Source organism: Acanthochromis polyacanthus, chromosome 7, assembly GCF_021347895.1.
Source record: "Acanthochromis polyacanthus isolate Apoly-LR-REF ecotype Palm Island chromosome 7, KAUST_Apoly_ChrSc, whole genome shotgun sequence".
Lineage (NCBI taxonomy): Eukaryota > Metazoa > Chordata > Actinopteri > Pomacentridae > Acanthochromis > Acanthochromis polyacanthus.
Genome location: NC_067119.1, coordinates 32394652 through 32419362, shown reverse-complemented (window position 1 = coordinate 32419362; position 24711 = coordinate 32394652). Strand labels below are relative to the sequence as shown.

The window sequence follows — 24711 nt, the reverse complement described above, 5'->3', positions numbered from 1 at the left end:
TGAGCCCCTCATCACAGCACCACAGTGACCGCAGTATTGGTCAACCTCAGCTTCATGAGTGGAGAAAGGATAGTAGGTAGTAGTTGTGTGTTTAAGGGGAATATTTTAGGAAGCACATATTCTGGGCATAAGCAAACAACTGGAGTTAGTAAGTAAGATCGCAATCATGTGATTGTCATCAGACAACTGTCATAGTGTTCACTTGTTGTCATAGTTACAGTGATGCCTATCTGACCATTGCCTTTAGCATCCAGAAATATGTGGATCCAGACTATAAGCCACATCACTGTCAAAATCTAATCAGGTGGTCCTTGTGTCATTTCTGACCTTCCCTGAAAATGTCATCCAAATCTGTTAATCTGGTTTTGAATGATGTTGCGAACAGACAAACAGTCAAACCAACACTGATTGTCACATAACTCCTCCGAGGCTCCTCATTGGCATAATAACTAATCATTAAGCAAAACTGGAAAATTGCAAAAAAAAAAAAAAAAAATGCATTACTATAGGATTTGAACAGGTGAAGGCTTGTATCATGTGATGTCATATCATGAGCTTTATGTAATGGGATTTCACTCTGTGTGACATTTGAAAGAGTAGTTCATCTGTGCTGTCAAACAAAGGTGCACGTTACACTTTATTGCATGAACTTTGCACCTTCCCTTCTTCTCACACATTATTTGTCCAAGCAGACACTTTGGTTTGTGATAGAAGCTATGGTCCTCCCCCTCTTCCTTTGCAGAATCATTGCACTGGATGCTGTACAGGTTTGACTCATTAACACGAAGCTCATAGATGTAATCAGAGAGACAAGCTTGTTGTCAAAAAGTCGCAGAACTGTTTAGATCCTTTACCTAATTAAAAGTACCAATACAGCAATGTAAAAATAGTCTTGCATGAAAAAGATTACCTTTATTAGAATAATATGGAATAGAATAATATACAGTAAGATGATCCTTTATTATTTAAAGTGTTACAGCAACAAAGGGGATAGTGCAAAAATGTGGGGGCATAAACAGAAAATTTACAAATAGGCATGAAAAATACAAAAAAGTATTGTTGACACTGCAAAGATTCTTCCGAATTTGGAAAATAATTGCACAGGGTTATTCTATATGCACAAAGCACTGATATTGCACAGATTCTTCCAAGATTATAAAATACCTTGCACAGATTCTTGTATGTATACTATAATCTTTTAAATGCACAAAGTATTCATAGCACACAAGTCTAAATACACGAATGTTGTACAGAGTGAAATAGTGGTAGCATGACACACTGTTTCAGTGTGTGGTCAGTGGTGTAGTCTAGTTTTTTTCTAGTGGGTATACTCCGGCCTCATAAACCAAAGCCCAGTCAGGTTCTCATATATGTGCGTGTGCACTCACACGTGCACACACACAGCAGCAGCAGCTCCTGTATTTCAAACTACCAATTAGATATTTATAGACATTATAGCGTCAGCAGCTCCTCTTCCTGCCATCAGGCAGAGCTGATGTTTCCTCTTCATCAGGTAGAGCTGATGTTTCCTCTTCATCAGGTAGAGCTGATGTTTCCTCTTCATCAGGCAGACCTGATGTTTCCTCTTCATCAGGTAGAGCTGATGTTTCCTCTTCATCAGGCAGACCTGATGTTTCCTCTTCATCAGGTAGAGCTGATGTTTCCTCTTCATCAGGCAGACCTGATGTTTCCTCTTCATCAGGTAGACCTGATGTTTCCTCTTCATCAGGTAGAGCTGATGTTTCCTCTTCATCAGGTAGACCTGATGTTTCCTCTTCATCAGGCTCCCTTTCCTAAACGTTAACCTTATCTCCAGCTTTAGTGTTTCCTAAAGCGGCAGGATTCACAAGACAAGCAACAGGCTTATTAAAACACTGAAATAGTTTCAATTGGCTTTGGTTCTTTTTTGTTATTTTTTCTCCACTGACTGGTGTTGGGTCATTAGAGGTTGTTGACTCATGTCCCTCTTCTTCTAAGCCAGGGGTATTCAACTAAAATTCAGAGAGGTCCAATCAGAGAAAATGGATTAAAGCAAAGGTCCAGAACATCATAATGTTCATAAAGGTCTACAGCTGTATGTTGAGCCAAACATGGTCAGCATGTGACCACAGTCTGTCCTCTAGAGATGTATGATGCACAAAAGATATGACTCTAAGAGCCGATGCTTTGTAGTGAATCTGAAGAGCCGACTCCTAACGTATTTAATGGAGTCTAACACTGTTCTCGCAGAAAACATGTTACTGGATCCTAGATTAAAGAAGCTTGCCTTCAGTGACAACAGAGCTGGCCACAACAAAGAGCGATCGCCAGGTAATGTGGAGGTTTTCGTTCACTTCTCATCTCTAGTATGTTGTGGGACACTCATTGAGACTATCCGAGCCAGTCAGTGTGGGAAAAAAAAGCACGTTGGGGCGGACTTTGACGCGGGGCGGCAAGTTGCCCCATACTTTTCGCTAGCTGAGCTGCTAGCTGAGCTGCTAAGCTGCCTGCCTGGCGAAATACTGGAGCTATGTCAAAATTCATTTCTCCATCACTCACATGTATGAAATGACATATGAAAACAGACCCCAGGTTGAAAAAAAATGAAGTTCCCCTTTAAGTATAAGTACTAGCGTAAGTATTAGCAACAAAATGTAATAATGTAGTAATATAATGTAAATTCCACTTTGGTCCCTGTGACTGACACATTATTATATTTGACATCATTAGATTAATGATAGTGAAGCATCAGTGTGTCAGCAGCATGTTACCATTTTTTTTATACACAAACAGCAGATGCTTTGCATTTGAGGTCATGTGTCAGAAAAGCTTTCTGTGTTGGTTGGTGGCTCCACATCTTCACCTTTATCAGGGCATTCTTTGATATTTTTTTGACCGTCTTTTTGGTTGCAGTCATTTCAAGGAATTTGGGCTGGACACAAGGCTTAAGAAAACTGGTTAAAATACTTTTTACAATACTGTATTGTATTCTACCTCACGATAACACCTAAATTCACCAGCACACTTTATATTTTATCAAAAGATTTCCTCTGTGAGAAAGGTTGCAAATTTGTGTTTGTAGAAAAAGCTATTTATCTCACTTCCATGTTCATCACCGACTGCAATCTGTCTCATCACTGATCACAGACAGTAAAGGTAATCTCTGATTACCCGTATTTTTCCCGCAGATACATAACAACGTAACAAATACCAAATCTATAGTACAATATATCTATTAAATTAAATAACTGAATGAACAAATAACGCATAGACCTAAAAGCAAATGGCTTTTACTAACATCATAGACTATTTGAAGGAATGAGAAACATCTTACCAGCATCCACTCCAGCAAAAGACATTCACTTCTTCCAAAGAAAAAGGATTTCAAACATATATGTGAAGTCAAGGCAAAAGACGCTGATACTGACCAACAATATTGATATTTTGATATTTGCTTTATTGCTGTGCACCTTTGGCTTTTTGTGTATAATATAGAATATTTGTAATATTAAATTATAAAAGAAAATGTGTAACCTTGAGGTATTGGTTGAGCTGTTTAATCAACCCGGTCTCACGGGGATTCGTGAAACTGTGACGTAAGTTTTTGTTTCGGTTTCGTGTGCACCAACACGATGTCGTCATGTTTTTCGTGCAGCTCACCACGAATGAAACCGGCTGTGGTAATCACATCTGAAAGTGGTTTATACCGGCGGATTCATGACGACCAGCCCGATCTCACGAGGATTCGTGAAACTGTCACGTAAGTTTTAGTTTCGGTTTCGTGCGCACCAACACGATTTCGTCATGTTTTTCGTGCCGCTCACCACGAAATGCGCACCAATATATTTTAAACGGCGGACTTTTCGTGCCACTCAGAACGTATTTCAAAAGAATGTGTATATTATATTTTTAATGTAAAACCGTGGCGAATCCAACGCTATATTTTGCATGACATCGTCCCTAAACATAACCCTAACCATAACCCTAACCATAACCTAACCATAACCTAACCATAAGCCGGTGGTACACTTACCAATTTGCATAGGAATTTCAAGAATGTCCGGCGGCCGGCGGCCGCAAACGCGATCACACAAGCAGTATACGCCGATGGACAGCTTAGATCGTCATGAATCCGCCGGTATAAACCACTTTCAGATGTGATTACCACAGCAAAAAACATTTCGTGGTGAGCGGCACGAAAAACATGACGAAATCGTGTTGGTGCGCACGAAACCGAAACTAAAACTTACGTGACAGTTTCACGAATCCCCGTGAGACCGGGTTGTGACGACCTAAGCTGTCCATTGGCGTTTGCGGCCGCCGCCGCAGCCACCGCTGCGGCCGGATGTCCGGCGGCCACGGCGGCGGCCGCAAACGCCGATGGACAGCTTAGATTGTCATGAATCCGACGAATTCGCATAGGAATTTAAAGAATGTCCGCCGGCGGTGGCGGCGGCGGCGGCGGCCGCAAACGCCTATAAACAGCTTAGATCGTCATGAATCCGCCAGTATAAACCACTTTCAGATGTGATTACCACAGCCGGTTTCGTTCGTGGTGAGCTGCACGAAAAACATGACGACATCGTGTTGGTGCGCACGAAACCGAAACAAAAACTTACGTCACAGTTTCACGAATCCCCGTGAGACCGGGTTGGTTTAATACATAGTGGAAACACATGGTCTAATCTCAGATAGTTAGTGGAACAAGCAGGTCACTAGAGCAGATCTGAAAAAAATCCTGTGCTTTTATTGACTATTTTGTATCCAGGTATTCATTCACTTGTAATGTTCCTAGATTGTACTGTGTAAAACACTGAAAGGCTTTTCTACACTCAAAACCAAAAAGCCATCACAGAGAACATATGAGCCTGAACACAACATATAGATTTCATTTTATGTTCAATAACAGACATAAAGAGAAGGACTTTGAGCCCTCTGAAATAGTCATCTTGAAAACATCACAGTGGAGACGTGTAGAACATCTTGTACAACACAATAGTGAAAAGCTCGATAGAGAACCCAAAGCAAAGGTTTGCTATGTATACAATGTTTTTCTTCTGTGCAATCAGTCTCAAACAAATAACCAACAGCTGTCACAAAAAGAAATCATTCTGTCTTGACAGCTGCTGGATTTTGTATCAGAACAAAGTACGCACTTAGTATTTAACTTTCCTGCCTGGGTTTTACCCTCCGTGGGTTAGTTGTTCCGCTTCTGTTTCCAGTTTAGTGTAGTTTCTCCGTATTCGTTGTGACATTTCATCATTTCCAGTTGTAGCTCTCTCGCTAGTTTTGTAATCCTGGGTGGTTATCTTTAATTGTGGTGTAAATAAAAACCTTTACACTTTTACTCTCTTGTGTCATTTCTCATACCCTGTGCCTGAGCCTCTCCTGAGAACCGTAACAGAAACTCCTCAGGAACGGCTTGAGAGACAAGATATTGACATCCAAACTCCTCCAAAGTCCAAAGCATCCACAATATACACTGGAATAACCCACAACCACAAAGGTCCCATCCAGGACCTGAAGGATCCACTGCCAATGTCCTGCTTTCGGACACTGCAGGACATTCTCATGGTGCTGCTGTCCATGGCCAAATGGGTCAGAACTGTTCTGGCAGTGTGTTGTGCCTGATCAGTGTACATGGAAGTAAATGGTGATTAATCACTGACTCTAAGGAAGACCAAGCACAGTATATATATCATATAATTGTTATTGTCGTGATAACAGAAATAAGAGGGTTTCTAATTTGAAGAGGGCATTTAAATATACAGTGCCTTGTGAAAGTATTCGGCCCCCTTGAACTTTTCAACCTTTCGCCACATTTCAGGCTTCAAACATAAAGATATAAAATTTCAATTTTTTGTCAAGAATCAACAACAATTGGGACACAATCGTGAAGTGGAATTAATTTTATTGGATATTTTATACTTTTTTAACAAATAAAAAACTGAAAAGTGGGGTGTGCAATATTATTCGGCCCCTTTACTTTCAGTGCAGCAAACTCACTCCAGAAGTTCAGTGAGGATCTCTGAATGATCCAATGTTGTCCTAAATGACTGATGATGATAAATAGAATCCACCTGTGTGTAATCAAGTCTCAGTATAAATGCACCTGCTCTGTGATAGTCTCAGGGTTCTGTTTAAAGTGCAGAGAGCATCATGAAGACCAAGGAACACACCAGGCAGGTCCGAGATACTGTTGTGGAGAAGTTTAAAGCCGGATTTGGATACAAAAAGATTTCCCAAGCTTTAAACATCTCAAGGAGCACTGTGCAAGCAATCATATTGAAATGGAAGGAGTATCAGACCACTGCAAATCTACCAAGACCCGGCCGTCCCTCTAAACTTTCACCTCGAACAAGGAGAAGACTGATCAGAGATGCAGCCAAGAGGCCCATGATCACTCTGGATGAACTGCAGAGATCTACAGCTGAGGTGGGAGAGTCTGTCCATAGGACAACAATCAGTCGTACACTGCACAAATCTGGCCTTTATGGAAGAGTGGCAAGAAGAAAGCCATTTCTCAAAGATATCCATAAAAAGTCTCATTTAAAGTTTGCCACAAGCCACCTGGGAGACACACCAAACACGTGGAAGAAGGTGCTCTGGTCAGATGGAACCAAAATCAAACTTTTTGGCCACAATGCAAAACGATATGTTTGGCGTAAAAGCAACACAGCTCATCACCCTGAACACACCATCCCCACTGTCAAACATGGTGGTGGCAGCCTCATGGTTTGGGCCTGCTTTTCTTCAGCAGGGACAGGGAAGATGGTTAAAATTGATGGGAAGATGAATGGAGCCAAATACAGGAGCATTCTGGAAGAAAACCTGTTGGAGTCTGCAAAAGACCTGAGACTGGGACGGAGATTTATCTTCCAACAGGACAATGATCCAAAACATAAAGCCAAATCTACAATGGAATGGTTCACAAATAAACGTATCCAGGTGTTAGAATGGTCAAGTCAAAGTCCAGACCTGAATCCAATCGAGAATCTGTGGGCAGAGCTGAAGACTGCTGTTCACAAACGCTCTCCATCCAACCTCACTGAGCTCGAGCTGTTTTGCAAGGAAGAATGGGCAAGAATTTCAGTCTCTCGATGTGCAAAACTAATAGAGACATACCCCAAGCGACTTGCAGCTGTAATTGCAGCAAAAGGTGGCGCTACAAAGTATTAATGCAAGGGGGCCGAATAATATTGCACGCCCCACTTTTCAGGTTTTTATTTGTTAAAAAAGTTTAAAATATCCAATAAATTTCGTTCCACTTCACGATTGTGTCCCATTTGTTGTTGATTCTTGAAAAAAAATTAAAATTTTATATCTTTCTGTTTGAAGCCTGAAATGTGGCGAAAGGTTGAAAAGTTCAAGGGGGCCGAATACTTTCACAAGGCACTGTACATCTACAACCAGAGTTGGACTTGTCTTGTAAGAATTCTCATGAAATAAATTCACTGTACAGGACAGTTAACACACTTTTTAAAGAGGCTGATTTAATTGATATATGGGATCTTTTCCCAAATAGAAAATTATACTCATAATTGTGCCCCCCACTCCCTATAGATCAGAATAGATTATTTTACAACATTTGGAAAATATAAAGATAAAATTAACACCTGTGGAATAGGAACAATAGATAGAAGTGACCATGCACCTGTTAATTTAAACATACGACCAAAGGACAGTAAGTGGAAGTTCAACTCAACCCACTCAATGATCTTACACAAAAGGGAGATCAGTTTCTACTTGGAAGTTGATGACAATTGGAGAGATCTCTCCCCCATTTTTGTGGGATGCTTTGAAGGCTGTTATAAGAGGGAAAATCATTACAATATTCTCATATGAGAAAAAAAAAGAAATAAAACATTAGATGATCTACAAAATAAGTTGAAGGAATTAGAAAAAAACACCACAAATTGACATTGAAGCCCGACACACTGGAGGAAATCTGGATCATTAGGAAAGAATTAAATAATCTGACTACACAAGATATCATGAAAAATCTTAAACGGAGGCACTGTGGAAGTGGTTCCAAATCTATGAAGGTACGAGTGTTTAAAATTAAAAAGAAGGTGCCAAGAACAGGATTAACACAAAGTAAATTAAAGAGAATTCAGGAAGCCTTAGAAATATTCTACAAAAGCTTATATTCTGAAGTTCAAGACCGACAGTCTAATCCAAATTGACATCTTTCTGAATTCCCTGAATTTACCAACCTTAGATGAAGAACAAAATAAAATGTTGACTAGTGTTATAATTGAAGGTGAATTAAAACTCACACATACACCAAAACAAACAAACAAACAAACAAACAAACAAACAAACAAAAACTGCATGGTTTAACTGTAGTTGGTTTAAATGTCCCAGCCTGGGCCTGGGATCTTTCTGCATGGAGTTTGCATGTTCTCCCTGTGCATGCGTGGGTTTTAGGTGCTCCAGCTTCTTCAGTTCAAATATGTGCTAAGGTTATTTAATTCTAAATTGTCCATAGGTGTGAATGTGAGTGTGATTTTTTGTCTCTATATTTCAACATGGTTGTTTAAGAAATGAGAAGCTCTTCAATGCATCAGCTAGGGTTAAATAAGCTGTTGCAGCTTTAGTTAGTTAGCTAAATATAAAAAGTCCCAATAATCCTTGGTCAAGATATTTTGAAGAGCGCATAGAGTAATGACTCACTCCACCCTCTGATTTAGAAAATACTCAGAATATATAAGATATATAAAACTTAATTAGGGAATTTAAAAAAACTCCAAAAAAACAATAAACAAACAAAAGAAGTGAGACGAGTACCTCTGTTTATTTTGTACATCACATATTTTTTTGTTGTTGTTGCTTAAACAAATCTTGTTACCCCAAATTGCTGTTACGCTACTGATGCTGGCATTTTGCATTGCATGCTTGTATTTCATCCATTCATTTATTAGCTACAGCCCTTGCTTCTGTAGACCATTGTGGGGCTTGAAGATTATCCCAGTTGACATTGGGTAAGAGCAGGGTTACACTCTGAACGGGTCACCTATAGTCTGACTCACCAGATGTGTTTGTTGGAAACATATTCATTACTGCAGTAATTACCTAATGAAGGTTCTTACCTATTAGTTAAATCCAGGTGATGACTTTTTTTGGGCAGGCAGTGTAGTAGTAAAGTACCATAATTTGAATCATCAATCATTTAACTCAAGCACTGATCAATGCAGGTAGTTTTTATCACTTTTCAACTGTCTTTCATAACCCTCTGATCAAGGTAATAATGAGTTGTTTTCTGTCTTTTGTAGTTTTTTTTTTTTAAGTTTGTTAAACATTACTAAATTGCAACAGCAAGTTTTACAAATATCACTTGTATTTCAACAAAGTCTATAGATAATTAGGCATTTAGGATTCAGTCATATAAAAACTTGTATCTGAAAAATGATTTTCTTTACATTAAACAGTTTCTTCACTGTCTGAAACAAGTAAATTTGACTGGTTAAAGTTGCAATTGGACTGCACAGTGACTCAGTGGTTAGCCTTCGGTTCGTGTCCCCGCTCTTCCAGGATCTTTCTGCATGGAGTTTGCATGTTCTCTCTTTGCATGTGTAGGTTTTCTCTGAGTACTCTGGCTTCCTCCCACAGTCCAAAAATATGCTGAGGTTAATTGGTAACTCTAAATTGTCCATAGGTGTGAATATGAGTGTGATTGTTTGTCTCTGTGTAGTCCTGTGACAGACTGGTGACCTGTCCAGGGTGTCCCCTGCCTTCACTCTAAGTCAGCTGGAATAGACTCCAGCCTTCCCAATGACCCTAATGAGCACTATGTGGTGTATAGATAATGGATGGATGGATGGATGGATGGATGGATGGATGGATTGATTGATTAACTGCATTAGGTACACACAGTTAGCTGTAAATACACTAAATATAAAAAGTCCCGCTAATCATTTGTCAAGATATTTTTAAAAGAGAGAATCATCCTTAAAAACTGAAATTATAAAGCCTTGTAGCTTTTTACACCATACTGATATTATTATTTTGCTACCATTTATTTAGTGCATCCAAAGTTTTTCATTGCCATTCTTGCTTCTTTGTTTCATTGTTCAAAACATTTTAGCATACATAAGATCTCATTTTGCATTTTGCTTCTTATAGTTCTTCTACTACCTGCAGCATTGCGATCCTCTTATCCGTGCAAAACCTGAAGTGAGCTTCAGAAAAACAACATTTATTACTTTCTTTCTGTAAATCTATCTTTCTCTTCTCCAAGAAATTATGTAGCAGTAAAAAGTACTTCTTTCAATAATGTATTATTCGTGGTATGTGTAGGAGGTTTACCACTAAATAAAAAAGTGTCGCTTGGACTGTACCTATAAAATGCTGGATGTAAGGAATAAAATTAGCTTCTACCTGTCAATTATAAATGTATTCACAATCACAGTGGTGTGATTTTTGCTTCCAGGATGTCATACAGCTCTCCTGAAGCTCAGGAATGTGTTTAGCTATTGTCATTGTTCCTGCAGAAGTGAAATTCTGCACTGAAATATCACTGTACTTTCACGTGGCTGTAGATTCAGCAATCATTTTGTAGTATTCACCACCTCAGGCTTCCTCTGAATGATTCTGTGTGGTAGAACCATGACTGTACTGTATTCTGTGGTGCGAGACTTTTTTCTGTTGAGCTACAATTTTCCTTCACCCTGCGGTCAATATCAACAGATTTCAGTCCTTTTCACTGCACTGTCCCTCAGCAAACAATCTGTGTACTTGCCTTGTCTGCTGTGTTTTGAAGCCTTTCTTTCAGCAATGGCAAGGAAACTTAAGCAATCATCATAAAAGGAAATAAGATGTGGAGGGTCATGTTCTAGCTGTCACATCTCAAGTTGTGTCCCCATTATTGTTCAGTAACAGAGACAGACAATGACATGTGTTCAGTTGTATGACATTGGAGGTGTTGAAAACAAGGGTGTAGGTAAAAGTCTAGATATTATATCCATTTTTAAACTTAAAATCTATCTGAAACCAAGCTCAAACTACCTTTTGCTACATTGTACAATATCCACATGCAACAACCTCTGCATAAGTCAACTGTGAACTACTGTTAAGGATTTTAAAAATCAAAGAGTGACATTAATTTCATTGTGTTTCCACTGAAGTTTAGCCACTATTTTGATGCTTAATGGTTGCTGTTTTCTCACTAGGTTGGCCATTTTCCAACACCGTGTGCAAGATGAGTGGCTTCGTGCAAGGCGTGTCTGTGTCTGCATCCGTCTTCACTCTGGTGGCCATCGCTGTAGAAAGGTTAGTTTACACTTTGGTTTGACACCTGATAGACTGACACAATAGAAAACTAATTAGTTGACTACCTTAAAAATTTGGGCTGCACAGCAGTGTAGTGGTTAGCACTTTTGCCTTGCAGCAAGAAGATCCCCAGCTCAAACCCTGGCCTGGGCCTGGGATCTTTCTGCATGGAGTTTGCATGTCTCCCTGTGCATGTTTTCTCCTGGTACTCTCTCCAAAAATATGCTGAGGTTAATTTGTTACTCTAAATTGCCTGTAGGTGTGAATGTGAGTGTGATTGTTCATCTGTACAGGTCCTTCTCAAAAATTAGCATATTGTGATAAAGTTCAGTATTTTCTGCAATGTACTGATAAACATTAGACTTTCATATATGTTAGATTCATTACACACAACTGAAGTAGTTCAAGCCTTTTATTGTTTTAATATTGATGATATTGGCCAAAAAGTAAAGAAAAACCAAAAATCCCTATCTCAAAAAATTAGCATATTCCATCCGACCAATAAAAGAAAAGTGTTTTTAATACAAAAAAAGTCAACCTTCAAATAATTATGTTCACTTATGCACTCAATACTTGGTCGGGAATCCTTTTGCAGAACTGACTGCTTTAATGCGGCGTGGCATGGAGGCAATCAGCCTGTGGCACTGCTGAGGTGTTATGGAGGCCCAGGATGCTTCGATAGCGGCCTTAAGCTCATCCACAGTGGTGGGTCTGGTGACTCAACTTCCTCTTCACAATATCCCACAGATTCTCTATGGGGTTCAGGTCAGGAGAGTTGGCAGGCCAATTGAGCACAGCAATACCATGGTCAGTAAACCATTTCCCAGTGGTTTTGGCACTGTGAGCAGGTGCCAGGTCGTGCTGAAAAATGAAATCTTCATCTCCATAAAGCTTTTCAGCAGATGCAAGCATGAAGTGCTCCAAAATCTCCTGATAGCCAGCTGCATTGACCCTGCCCTTGATAAGACACAGTGGACCACCACCAGCAGCTGACATGGCACCCCAGACCATCACTGATTGTGGGTACTTGACACTGGACTTCAGGCATTTTGGCATTTCCTTCTCCCCAGTCTTCCTCCAGACTCTGGCACCTTGATTTCCGAATGACATGCAAAATTTGCTTTCGTCCGAAAAAAGTACTTTGGACCACTGAGCAACAGTCCAGTGCTGCTTCTCTGTAGCCCAGGTCAGGCGCTTCTGCCGCTGTTTCTGGTTCAAAAGTGGCTTGACCTGGGGAATGCGGCACCTGTAGCCCATTTCCTGCACACGCCTGTGCACGGTGGCTCTGGATGTTTCTACTCCAGACTCAGTCCACTGCTTCTGCAGGTCCCCCAAGGTCTGGAATTGGCCCTTCTCCACAATCTTCCTCAGGGTCCGGTCACCTCTTGTAGTTGTGCAGCGTTTTCTGCCACACTTTTTCCTTCCCACAGACTTCCCACTGAGGTGCCTTGATACAGCACTCTGGGAACAGCCTATTCACTCAGAAATTTCTTTCTGTGTCTTACCCTCTTGCTTGAGGGTGTCAATGATGGCCTTCTGGACAGCAGTCAGGTCGGCAGTCTTACCCATGATTGCGGTTTTTAGTAATGAACCAGGCTGGGAGTTTTTAAAGGCCTCAGGAATCTTTTGCAGGTGTTTAGAGTTAACTCGTTGATTCAGATGATTAGGTTAATAGCTCGTTTAGAGTGCCTTTTCATAATATGCTAATTTTTTGAGATAGGGATTTTTGGTTTTTCTTTACTTTTTGGCCAATATCATCAATATTAAAACAATAAAAGGCTTGAACTACTTCAGTTGTGTGTAATGAATCTAACATATATGAAAGTCTAATGTTTATCAGTACATTACAGAAAATACTGAACTTTATCACAATATGCTAATTTTTTGAGAAGGACCTGTATATGTAGCCCTGCGACAGACTGGCGACCTGTCCAGGGTGTCCCTTGCCTTCACCCGAAGGCTGAGAAGATCTGAAGGCTGAGATAGGCTCCAGCACCCCCTGCGACCCTAGTGAGGATAAAGCGGTGTATAGAGGATGGAAGGATGGATACCTTAAAAATTAGACAAAGACTGAATGTAGCAGTCTTTGAAGTCAATCTTCTGAAGCATTGAGAGTGTTCGTCTGCTTGTGACTCTGTGAAGCTGTACAGTATTTAGGCTGTTTGAGCTATATAACATTAGCATATAAGCATGCTCATAATGACAATCCTAAAATGCTAGGACAATGTTCTCCCTGTTGGGCATTTCAGTTTAACATAGTAGCTAATATTTATTTTCAATAAGCACAAAGTACAGCTGAGGTTTCGGGGAATGTTATTAGTTTCTCGCCAGAAACACCATTACCATGGAGGAGGGAAGGTCTCAGTCTGCACCAATTGTTAGGTTGATGAAACATGTCAAAGTATCACTCAAAAGATTCAACAATTCAAAGTTTCCCAGCAAGAAATTGCATTGTAACAACATTATTATCATATTGAGAGGGCTTAATGTTTTGGCTGAGTATTGCCTGCTCAGCAGACCCATTTTCATCCCGTTTCACTATTTTGCTGATGACATCCAGTTCTGTATTGCCACCAAAACAATCACCACTGTCATCCATTCAACCCTCACCAACTACATCACAGAAATAAAGTCATGGCTCCTACCAAATTTGATCAACTATGCTGTGACAAATCAGAAATCACAATCAGTCCAAAATCACTCTCCAATTCACCCACAACTTTTCCCTCACCGTTGATGGCTCCACTGTATTCACTTCCCCTTACATCAGAAATCTAGGCATCTTTGACTAAACCCTCTCCTTCAGCCAACATATTAAACACAGTCTTATAACAGAATTCTCCCACCTCAAAAACATTGCCTGCCTCTGTCCATCCCTCCATTTTTCAGCTGCAGAAACTCTCATCCACACATTCATCACATCCAGACTTGAATACTGTGCGCTCTACCACCTGAGTGGGTCGTCCAATGATCGAAGGGTCGGGGGTTCGATTCTCGCCCACTAGTCATGTGCTGCATGCCGAAGTTTCCTTGGACAAGATTCTGAACCCCGAATTGCCTACCAGTGACTGTTCCACTGGTGTATGAATGTAGAGGATGGAAGGATGGATATCGTAGTGGCTTTTCTACTCTGATGAGTAGAAAAGCACTATATAAGAGCAAGTCCATTTACCCAACAATCTTCTCGACAGGACATCATCCAAAACACTGAAAAAACTTAATTACAATACTTCAGTACAATCCAGATTTCTGCTGCTGGTCACCCACTCTCACACACGTAATCAAATCACCCCTATCCCTCAGAACCTCCACTAGCTTTTAAATCTCCCAGCGAATCCACTTCCTAATCCCTCTCATCACCTACAAAGCTCTCCACAACCTGGCCCATGCATACCTGACTGAACTTCTCCACCGGCACATTCCTACTGCACCCTCGGCTCTCCTGACGCTAACTTCCTATTTCTCTCCTATTGGGTGACAGGGTTTTCTCCATCTTCACTTCCACCCTCTGGAACTCACTCCCCAAAAACTTTACTTTTACCATTTTTGTTTACTCATCAGGCAGTATATTGAGAATTATGTGTCCTTAGTTGAATTCCTAGTATTACTTTTTGATTTATGGCTGGTGTTTATGTCTAAAAGCTAATTAGTGGCAATGCTCTCCTTTACTTGTTTGCTACAGGTTTCGCTGTATAGTGTTCCCTCTAAAACCTAAGCTGACTCTGCTTGTTGCCAAGACAGCCATCGCGTCAATCTGGGTGTTAGCAGTGGTCATCATGTGTCCTACTGCAGTGGCACTGACAGTGGAAAAAGTCCCTTTCCATTATATGGTGTACAATGATGACTTCAATCAAACTTTGCCCTTGTACACCTGCTACGAAAACTTTGCCAACCCTAAGATGGGGAAGATCTACACAGCAGTTCTGCTAACTCACATCTACCTGGTTCCCCTCACAGTAATCACAGTCATGTACGGAAGCATCGGAGTCAAACTGTGTTCCTCTGTAGTCGGGAACAGAGAGCCGCAGGCCAATGCTGCAGTCCAGGCAGGCGGCAGAAGACGTGGTCAGCAGATGATTTCACAGAAGAAGATCAAGGTGATAAAGATGCTTATCGTAGTGGCTTTGCTTTTCATGCTGTCTTGGTTACCACTCTGGACCCTCTTGATGATGGCAGACTACGCAGGCTTGGACAGGGAACAGATCGACTTTCTCACCAGCTACGTCTTCCCCTTTGCCCACTGGTTGGCTTTCTCCAACTCCAGCATCAACCCCATCATCTACGGCTACTACAACGAGAACTTTAAGAGGGGCTTCCAGGCAGTATGCAAGTCCAGGTCCTTCTGTTACCTCGTGCAATGCCAGCTATGGAGTAGAGTGGCCAAGTGGGAGAAGAGTGGAAGGTCTGTGCAACCACCTGGTGAAGGCGGTGGTTTCAGAGATCCCATGAATCACAACCACTCTGTGTGGGGTTTGAGAAATCGAGTCCGTAATGACAACAACTTGAGGGATGCAGAGGAGACACATAGGAGCGCAAGGGTAGGGTGTGGAGAGGTGCACGCAGGGAGCAGACCTTCAGATCAAGGGTTAGAAATGGCAGTGGTTCGTAAGAAAAGTCATGAAAGAGAAAAGGAAAAGGTTAGGTCAATAGCAGTGTCAGTGTATCAGGCATGGGACAACTGAGAATTCACATTGCAAAACAACATATGAACCAAACAAGCCATACCAAGGTAGTTATTTTAGAGATAATGTGCAGATTTCTCCTTCTCTTAACTAAATCAAATGATTGAAGAGAACATACAATTTCAGTCAACCAGCATTTTATTTGGTTGACGACAATTCTTGGGTACCTTACCTCAGCTGCTCTGTCATGAGCTGGGGCATTGGAAAAACAAAACTGAAACAAATCATGAATCAATCACAATCTACATAAATCTTTGGAATGTGCCAGACCAAGAAAACTGACTGTTGTGAAATTCATGCCTTTAAACTTTAAAGAGGGAAGTTATTTATTGAAATGTAGTTCTTACTGAAACCATCTGGCCACTGCAGCACTTAGTAATGTAAAGACCACTTAAAAACCATGGGAAGATAGGTGAACTTAATTTTATTGGCCTCTACATTATAACACCTGTCAGTTTTTTCATACCTGGTTCCATTCTCAAGTCCTGTGTGTGAGCTTTGTTGCATTTAGCTTATGTCTTAAAAAAGAATGAAAAATAAACAAAAAAAATATTAAAAACAGAACATACTTCTTGATTCTTTTCAATAGATCACATGAAATGGGACAAAAGTCCATCATCAGAGGTGACTTAATGGTGCAGTAGATCAGGTCAACTAAAATAGCCATCTGTTTTTCTGTTGATTTGCTTTTCCTTTCTCTCAAGTCTATATGTGTATACAGAAGATCTGAAGCAGAAATCACATCACAAAAAGACAGCATCTCATAGGACATCTGATTTCTAGTTTGACCACCGCATCACAACTGTTCACCCTGGATTTGTTTTCAACAGTTTGACTTTTCAGTGTAACACTGAACAAAAACAGTTACATACTAGTTGAAGCCTCTACAGCAAAGTTATATAATGGATATTGTGTGACATCCTGCAGTCACAGAAATACTGTGCCTTCATGAACAATCAAACATCTACCTCCTTGCAAAGTACAAATGTCAACAAGAGCACTCCTCCTGAAACAAAATGATGAAATGATTACAAAAGCACATTGATCAACTACCTCGATTTTCATTAGAGTGCATGATAAATAACCTCTGTCAAAATTACGATACAACCCTGGAAACTTTCAAGTAGTACAAAATACAAAGTGAGGGGAGAATGACATGTCTTTTCACAAATCCAAACTATTGTGGCACAACACCAGCAAGTCTTTCCAATTATAGCAAAGTAATTATGAGTAACGTTGCGCTCAGTAATTTCTGGGCGTGGACTCATTGAACAAAACACCAGCAGTCCGTCCGAAACCCCAGTGTCTGCTGGGATCTGAAGGTAGAGCCTGTATCACAAAATGAAGCTGAAAGTTGAAGAAAGTAGCTCACATTTAGTTGGAAGAGGTAGATGTACAGCTTCTCCTGCAAGGCATTCTGGTGCTGTTGAGATTTCTTTTACGCGAGAGAGAAAAGGTCAGACCTGCTTAATGTCACACCTCTGCTCATTTACTTTAGTTAACACAGGATCCTGGATAAATCAGAACTGTGAATGTCTTTCAGTGACAGAAATGGTCGCTGTTATAATTACCAATCAATCATGTAACATCGACAGATCCAAGGCAGAATGTGGTATCAAATAAACTCTAGATAGCTGAAAGAAAAAGAATTACTACACAACTTGAACAGAATAAGAAGCTTTAGAAATAGTGCAGTCATGACACCCATGGAATTTTTTCAGAAAATACACCAGAAATTGTTTCATTTACAAATGTTTTTGATATACAAATATTTATTTTCTTGACGTGCACTGGAAAGATGCAAAAAAGCATAAGAAAAACCCAAAATTGACAGAATTTTACACAAAACTCAAAAAAATGATGTTCACATATGTGGACGCACATGTTTAAGAGCAGAATAAAAATGTTCGTAGGAGAGTCTTATTTGGTCTAGTAGAAAACCAAAATTATATGAATATATGTATGTATATGTGTGTGTATATATATATATATATATATATATATATGTGTGTGTGTGTGTGTGTGTGTGTGTGTATCTATGCACATATTTATATATATCTTTTGTACCGTGGTATTTTGCATGCTGCTCTCGTGCGCTTCTGTTAAGTGGAGTTCAGTCGGGGCAGGATGAACTACAGTACTATATACTGTAAAATGAACTAAAATCTGCTACTGTTTAAGTGAGTGGTTTACTACAGATGTTAGAATTAATTTGTTAATTGCGCAAGGATGGCGAATTGCTTTGGATGAACTTTGAAGCTTGTAAGTCACAGGATGAACTTTTAATATTGTTTGTGTGTATATATATATGGTTTTTAATTTTATTTTTGTACCTTTGACATATGTATGAAATGTATTGTATTTAAAATGCTATTTTTAAATAGGACCCCAGGAAGATTAGCTGACCTAAGGATACAGCTAATGGGGATCCTAATAATAAACAAACAAATTTTAAACAAACAAACATATGTGGACGCCAGGTCTTAGGAGGTTACAGCAACCCTGTTAAATGAGGTTACATTGTGACTGTAATAATGGAATTAAAGTGTAACTACTACCTACACTGCAGTATTTAAGGTTTTCAGCCATAGCATCACAGAGATAGTAAAGTGTGGCCAACGGGCTGCCAGACCTCTCAACTAATCTTACTTTGTGATGCAGCACCTTCACCCAGGATTGTAATCGATCAGCTGTGCTCCAGAAGCAGCTGGTCTGGATTCATTTTCTCTTTTTTTGACAAGTAAACTACCTTCTACCTGTATGATGCAGAGCTTTCAGCCATATGTGTTTCTGAATTATAACAGACGTCAGCTTGCCAGCATTGCAGCATTTTCTTTAGTACAAAGTGCAGCAGTACTCTCGTTGTGCCTTGTCGTGGTAGTTGTTCATGTAGATATAATTTGTGTAGTTGAAACTGTATATGTGATGCATGCAAACTTAGTTTTTCCTGCTCTTTCCACAGCAGATGCACGTAACACAGTTCAGATCAGAGTTGAAGCATGTTAGCACAATTTTTCTATGTCTTTGTGAAAGTGCTTTGGGTGTTTCATGAGACACAACTCTCTGTAGCAGGAACACTCATTTTTGAGCAGTCAGTTGGTCTTGTTTTTGCTCACTGATGCAATTTCTCTGCTCCTCAGAGTTTGTGTGAGTGGATCAAGATCATGTAGTGCATTGGTCTCGGTAGAAGACTGTTCTCTCCAAGTGCTGTTCTAGTTATTCGTCTTGTTCCAAGTTGATGATGTCAAAAAGGAGTTCCGAAGATTTAAATTGTGAAACAATACATGTTCATACATGTACATCAAGATAATGAACTTAGATACATATTTTGTCCAGACAGAACAAGTCGGTCAGTCTAGTAAGCATGAAACCTAGTGAAGCCATACCTTTCAAATATCAGGAACTCTGAAAACAGAAAACATCAGACAGAGAAACCTTGAAGTCAACTTCGTAGGAATAACAAATTATGAAATAAACCACTGAACGTAATATTACAGTAAATTAAAAGCACAAAGAAATGTGCTATTTTCCAAAACATAATAAATTATGAAGTAATGTAATATCTTTCATTTTTAATGTATCTTCAATCAATGTTAACACTTTACAGTAAAATTTTTCAAGGAAGCATAACTTCTGATTTATTGGAAATCTAGTAAGACCACACAGAATCAGCATTTGGCTGAACAAAAGTGATTTGAATAATTTTCTTGAAATTACAGCTTCTTTGTTTTGGGTGAAAATGTGTTATTTGTTTGATATATGTAAAGTGTTCAGCAAAAAACTGTTCAGTTGCAAAATTCAAAAGTTTTCCGTTCAAAAATTTGGGGTCACCCAGACAATTTCATGTTTTCTGTGAAATCTCACACTTTTATTCATGTGCTAACATAATTGCACAAGGGTTTTCTAATCATAGATTAGTCTTTCGGCACCATTAGCTAACACAATGTAGCATTAGAACACAGGAGTGATGGTTGCTGAAAATGTTCCTCTGTACCCCTATGGAGATATTCCTTTAAAAATCAGCTGTTTCCAGTTAAAATAATCATTTACCACATTAACAATGTCTAGACTGGATTTATGATTAATTTAAAGTTATCTTTTTTGAAAAAAAAAACAGATTTTCTTTCAAAAATAAGGACATTTCTATGTGACCACAAACTTTTGAATGGTGGTGTATCTATTTGTCTCTAATGAGTCCCCCACCTTTCCGGAAGTGCAATGTTAAAACTACAGGAACGCCTGTTTAAACACTTAAATCCCTAAATTTTAGGAAGGTTCTGACTTAACAAGCATAAGGTGTGTTATCAGCTCAGCAACTGTTACTCTTAAAAGTGCATGATGGAAAAGAAGATAATAATAACCAGGTGACAATCAGCTGAACCAACTAGTCAAACTGTTGGCATAGTTTATTCATGCAAACATTCAGGTAGGAGTGAATTCTTGTGAGAGATGTATACAGGAGATGTTAGGATCTCATATATGCGCCCTCAGGTCTCCTCTCTGCAGCGCTGTGCCAGGCAGCTGATAGGTTGTGATCTCTCCCTGTAATTTACTTCACTTTCTACAAATACTGTGGAGGAAGATGTAGGTTTGCTGTTGTTCAAGTGGTCTCTTTTTCAAAGCAGTTATCATTACATATTAAATATGTTTTTCTGCTTATTGTACTCACCACTTAATGTTAAAACTCAGACTTGGATAGCAGCTAGATAGCTCAGTTACTGACAACCCTGACAAGAGATCAGTGGTTCAAAGACAGGTCAGGGTGCAGTGTCTAGTGAGTACTCTCAGACAAAGTCCTTAGTGCTGCTTGCCGACCTACTTCATGTTGTATCTGTTCTGAAGTGTACCTCGCACTGAATAAAAATGTCTGCTAAATTGTCAAAAAATGTTGTACTAGACTTGTAATATCTTCTTGCTTTTGGATGAGACAAGGATGTTAAATCCTTCAGTAACATTTGAGCTGATAAAAATATAATTAGGACAAAAATATTGAAGTAAATGTTAAAAGACACCACTACCACCACTACTTCTTAATGAAATCGAAATATGAATTTATATCCTCGAAAACACCTGCTTTGAATAAATGTGTCTCCAAGAAACACAACCAAGGAGCTGGATGTAACAAAAGAAGAGTTTTTTCTTTTTATACACATGCGCGCACACACACACACACACACACACACACACACACACACACACACACACACACACACACACACACACACACACACACACACACACACACAGAGCTGAGCAAAGGTTTTAGGCACTAGAGGTAACTAGAGGATGAGATCTCAGGCTGACTCTGTGATGAGGGCTCAGAGTCCTGCTGCAGAATGAATACAGCTCAGATCAGATGCCTCGTTGATGGTGCTACACAGAGAATCTAAGGCAACTAAAATCTTCTTACAGTAGGCTACTTTCTGTTTCAGTGGTGACGTGGTTTCCTTGTGTTTAGGTGACATCTTTATTGCTAAGCTGCCTCTGCTGTGTTGTAAGTTGTGTAAGTTTTCTCAGGTCAAACATTTGTCAATATTAGCAGAATTGTAATTGTGTTTTTGCAGAGCCTTGAAGATGCCTATTTCATCACACAGCTCTAATTATATCGCTGGGCAAGTACGCTGGTTGGCTGCATAGACAACCACACATCTGTGTGGTCACAGAAAAGAAAACTGCTTTCATGTGTTGTCAGATGATTCGGATTTGCTCTGGACTTTACCACATGCTGGCTCCAGTGGGCTGTAACTGTAATTTTACTTCATTTATGGGAGTGAACTACTGATGTTAAAAGAACATGTTCATTTGTTAAATAGGTTTGTTTTCCCTGGTGAGAACTCAGGAGAAGCATAATATTTGCGCCAGATCATGTTTGTGGCGTGACAATGCAAATCTATGATTAACTGTATATTGTTGTTCTTTTTGCTTTCTTGTGCTGCTTAACTTGCTGTAATGCTTTGTGTTCAATGTTTGAACAAATAAATAAATAAATAAAAACCTTGAATGACAGTTTTGACTTGGTTCACTGAGATGAAAACTGAAAACATGTTTGTGAACACTGTCAAATGAAAGGAAAGTCATGTTGTTCAGCTGGAACCGCTCGTGAGGTTGGAGAACCCAGGTGCAGACACTGGACAGGCAGAGAGTGGTTCAGAACAGACGTTTATTGCAACAAACAAAACTCAGTGAGACAAACTGGATGAGATACCAAGCAGGATTAGCTATCAAACTACATCTATCAAGGCATCAATGTTATCTAAACTAATAGAAAATTCATATCGCTAAGGTGGAAATGGAAACACAGTGAACGGGGGAGAAGACTGTACTGAGACTAACCAAACTTAATTAAAAAAAGAAGCGGAATTTTAATGGCACATTGTGTTCATGGTGAGCTGATTCCTGCTGCTGTCTCCAACCCCTGGTTTTTGCTCATTGCATGCAGGACTGAATGACAGAGAGAAAGGAAGGGAGAAAAGAGAGGGAGATGGACAGGGGCTGAAGCGAGGATCCTGACAGAACCATTTCAGGTGATAGATGCTGGCTGCTGCTGGGTTTTATTTTTAAAACAAAACAATGGATTACCACAGCTCACAATGTAGCCACAACTAACACCACAAGTCCTGCCAGGTGCATCATGATTGTATTTGTATGAAGGGTTTGCTCTGGAATCTCTTTGAAATGTAGTGTGGAGAGATAAAGTGTTTCTGACACCTGTGTGGCTGTGGATGTAAACAAAGGATTGGGCTTAGACCGATGGCCACATCAACTACTGAGAAAGTGCTGTGATTGGTGACAAAATTGAAAGGAAACCTGACTGCTTGACCGTTAAAGTTAGAATGCAATGTTTCTGTTATGATGGCATCACTTGGGTCCACCTGTCTGCTGAGAGGGAAGGGTTTTCTCTCTGTACAGAACTCCAGAGAGAAGACCTGAGGGTCACATCTTGTGATGATACTATACTGATGGGATTTGTCCCTTCCAGGATGACAATATCCTCATCCATGAGTATGATGTGAGCTATATGCTATGGCCTTCACAGTCACCAGATCTCAACCCAGCTGAACACTTATGGAGGATTTTGGATCAATAGGGTAGACGGCGCTCTCTACCACCATCATCAAAACAACTGAGAAATGAGAGAATATTGTTTGGTAAGGAGCATCGAAGCTGTTGTAGTGGCACACCTTACTAAGAATTAGAATCAGCATTATTGGCCAAGTATGTACAAAACACACAGGGAATTTGGTTTCGGTTGTTGGTGTCACCCAAGGAATAAGGAAAGAGACTAATCAAATATCAAATAAAGAAGGAAGACGAGGGAAAAAATAATAGCAGTAACAAATATACATACATACATACACACGTGGACAAAATTGTTGGTACCCCTCAGTTAAAGAAGGAAAAACCCACAATTCTCACTGAAATCACTTGAAACTCACAAAAGTAACAATAAATAAAAATTTATTGAAAATTAAATAATCAAAATCAGCCATCACTTTTGAATTGTGGATTAACATAATTATTTAAAAAAACAAACTAATGAAATAGGGCCGGACAAAAATGATGGTACCCATAACTTAATATTTTGTTGCACAACCTTTTGAGGCAATCACTGCAATTAAACGATTTCTGTATTTGTCAATGCGCATTCTGCAGCTGTCAACAGGTATTTTGGCCCACTCCTCATGAGCAAACAGCTCCAGTTGTCTCAGGTTTGATGGGTGTCTTCTCCAAATGGCATGTTTCAGCTCCTTCCACATATGTTCAATGGGATTCAGATCTGGGCTCATAGAAGGCCACTTTAGAATAGTCCAACGCTTTTCTCTCAGCCATTCTTGGGTGTTTTTGGCTGTGTGTTTTGGATCGTTGTCCTGTTGGAAGACCCATGACCTGCGACTGAGACCAAGCTTTCTGACACTAGGCAGCACATTTCTCTCCAGAATGCCTTGATAGTCTTCAGATTTCATCGTACCTTGCACACTTTCAAGACACCCTGTGCCAGATGCAGCAAAGCAGCCCCAAAACATTACTGAGCCTCCTCCATGTTTCACCGTAGGGACAGTGTTCTTTTCTTCGTATGCTTGGTTTTTCAGTCTATGAACATAGAGTTGATGTGCCTTACCAAAAAGCTCCAGTTTGGTCTCATCTGTCCAAAGGACATTCTCCCAGAAGCTTTGTGGATTGTCAACATGCATTTTTGCAAATTCCAGTCTGGCTTTTTTATGAGTTTTTTTCAGCAGTGGTGTCCTCCTTGGTCGTCTCCCATGAAGTCCACTTTGGCTCAAACAACGACGAATGGTGCGATCTGACACTGATGTACCTTGGCCTTGGAGTTCACCTTTAATTTCTTTGGAGGTTGCTCTGGGCTCTTTGGATACAATTCGAACGATCCGTCTCTTCAATTTGTCATCAATTTTCCTCTTGCGGCCACGTCCAGGGAGGTTGGCTACTGTCCCGTGGGTCTTGAACTTCTGAATAACATGAGCCACTGTTGTCACAGGAACTTCAAGCTGTTTAGAGATGGTCTTATAGCCTTTACCTTTAAGATGTTTGTCTATCATTTTTTTTCGGATGTCCTGGGACAATTCTCTCCTTCGCTTTCTGTTGTCCATGTTCAGTGTGGTACACACCTTTTCACCAAACAGCAGGGTGACTACTTGTCTCCCTTTAAATAGGCAGACTGACTGATTATGAGTTTGGAAACACCTGTGATGTCAATTAAATGACACACCTGAGTTAATCATGTCACTCTGGTCAAATAGTTTTCAATCTTTTATAGAGG

At 39.9% G+C, this 24711-nt stretch overlaps 1 protein-coding gene across 1 annotated transcript in view; it reads left to right on the top strand.

Moving 5' to 3' along the window:
• The window catches only part of npffr1l2 (neuropeptide FF receptor 1 like 2), a 30195-nt gene extending 8801 nt beyond the window's left edge, over positions 1-21394 (top strand). Inside the window, exons 3-6 of the mRNA XM_051951139.1 lie at positions 11151-11250; positions 14933-15290; positions 15324-15652; positions 21391-21394. Coding sequence (XP_051807099.1) covers positions 11151-11250; positions 14933-15290; positions 15324-15652; positions 21391-21394 — 791 coding nt within the window. The remainder of the gene's footprint in view (positions 1-11150; positions 11251-14932; positions 15291-15323; positions 15653-21390) is intronic.
• Positions 21395-24711: the final 3317 nt, after the last annotated feature.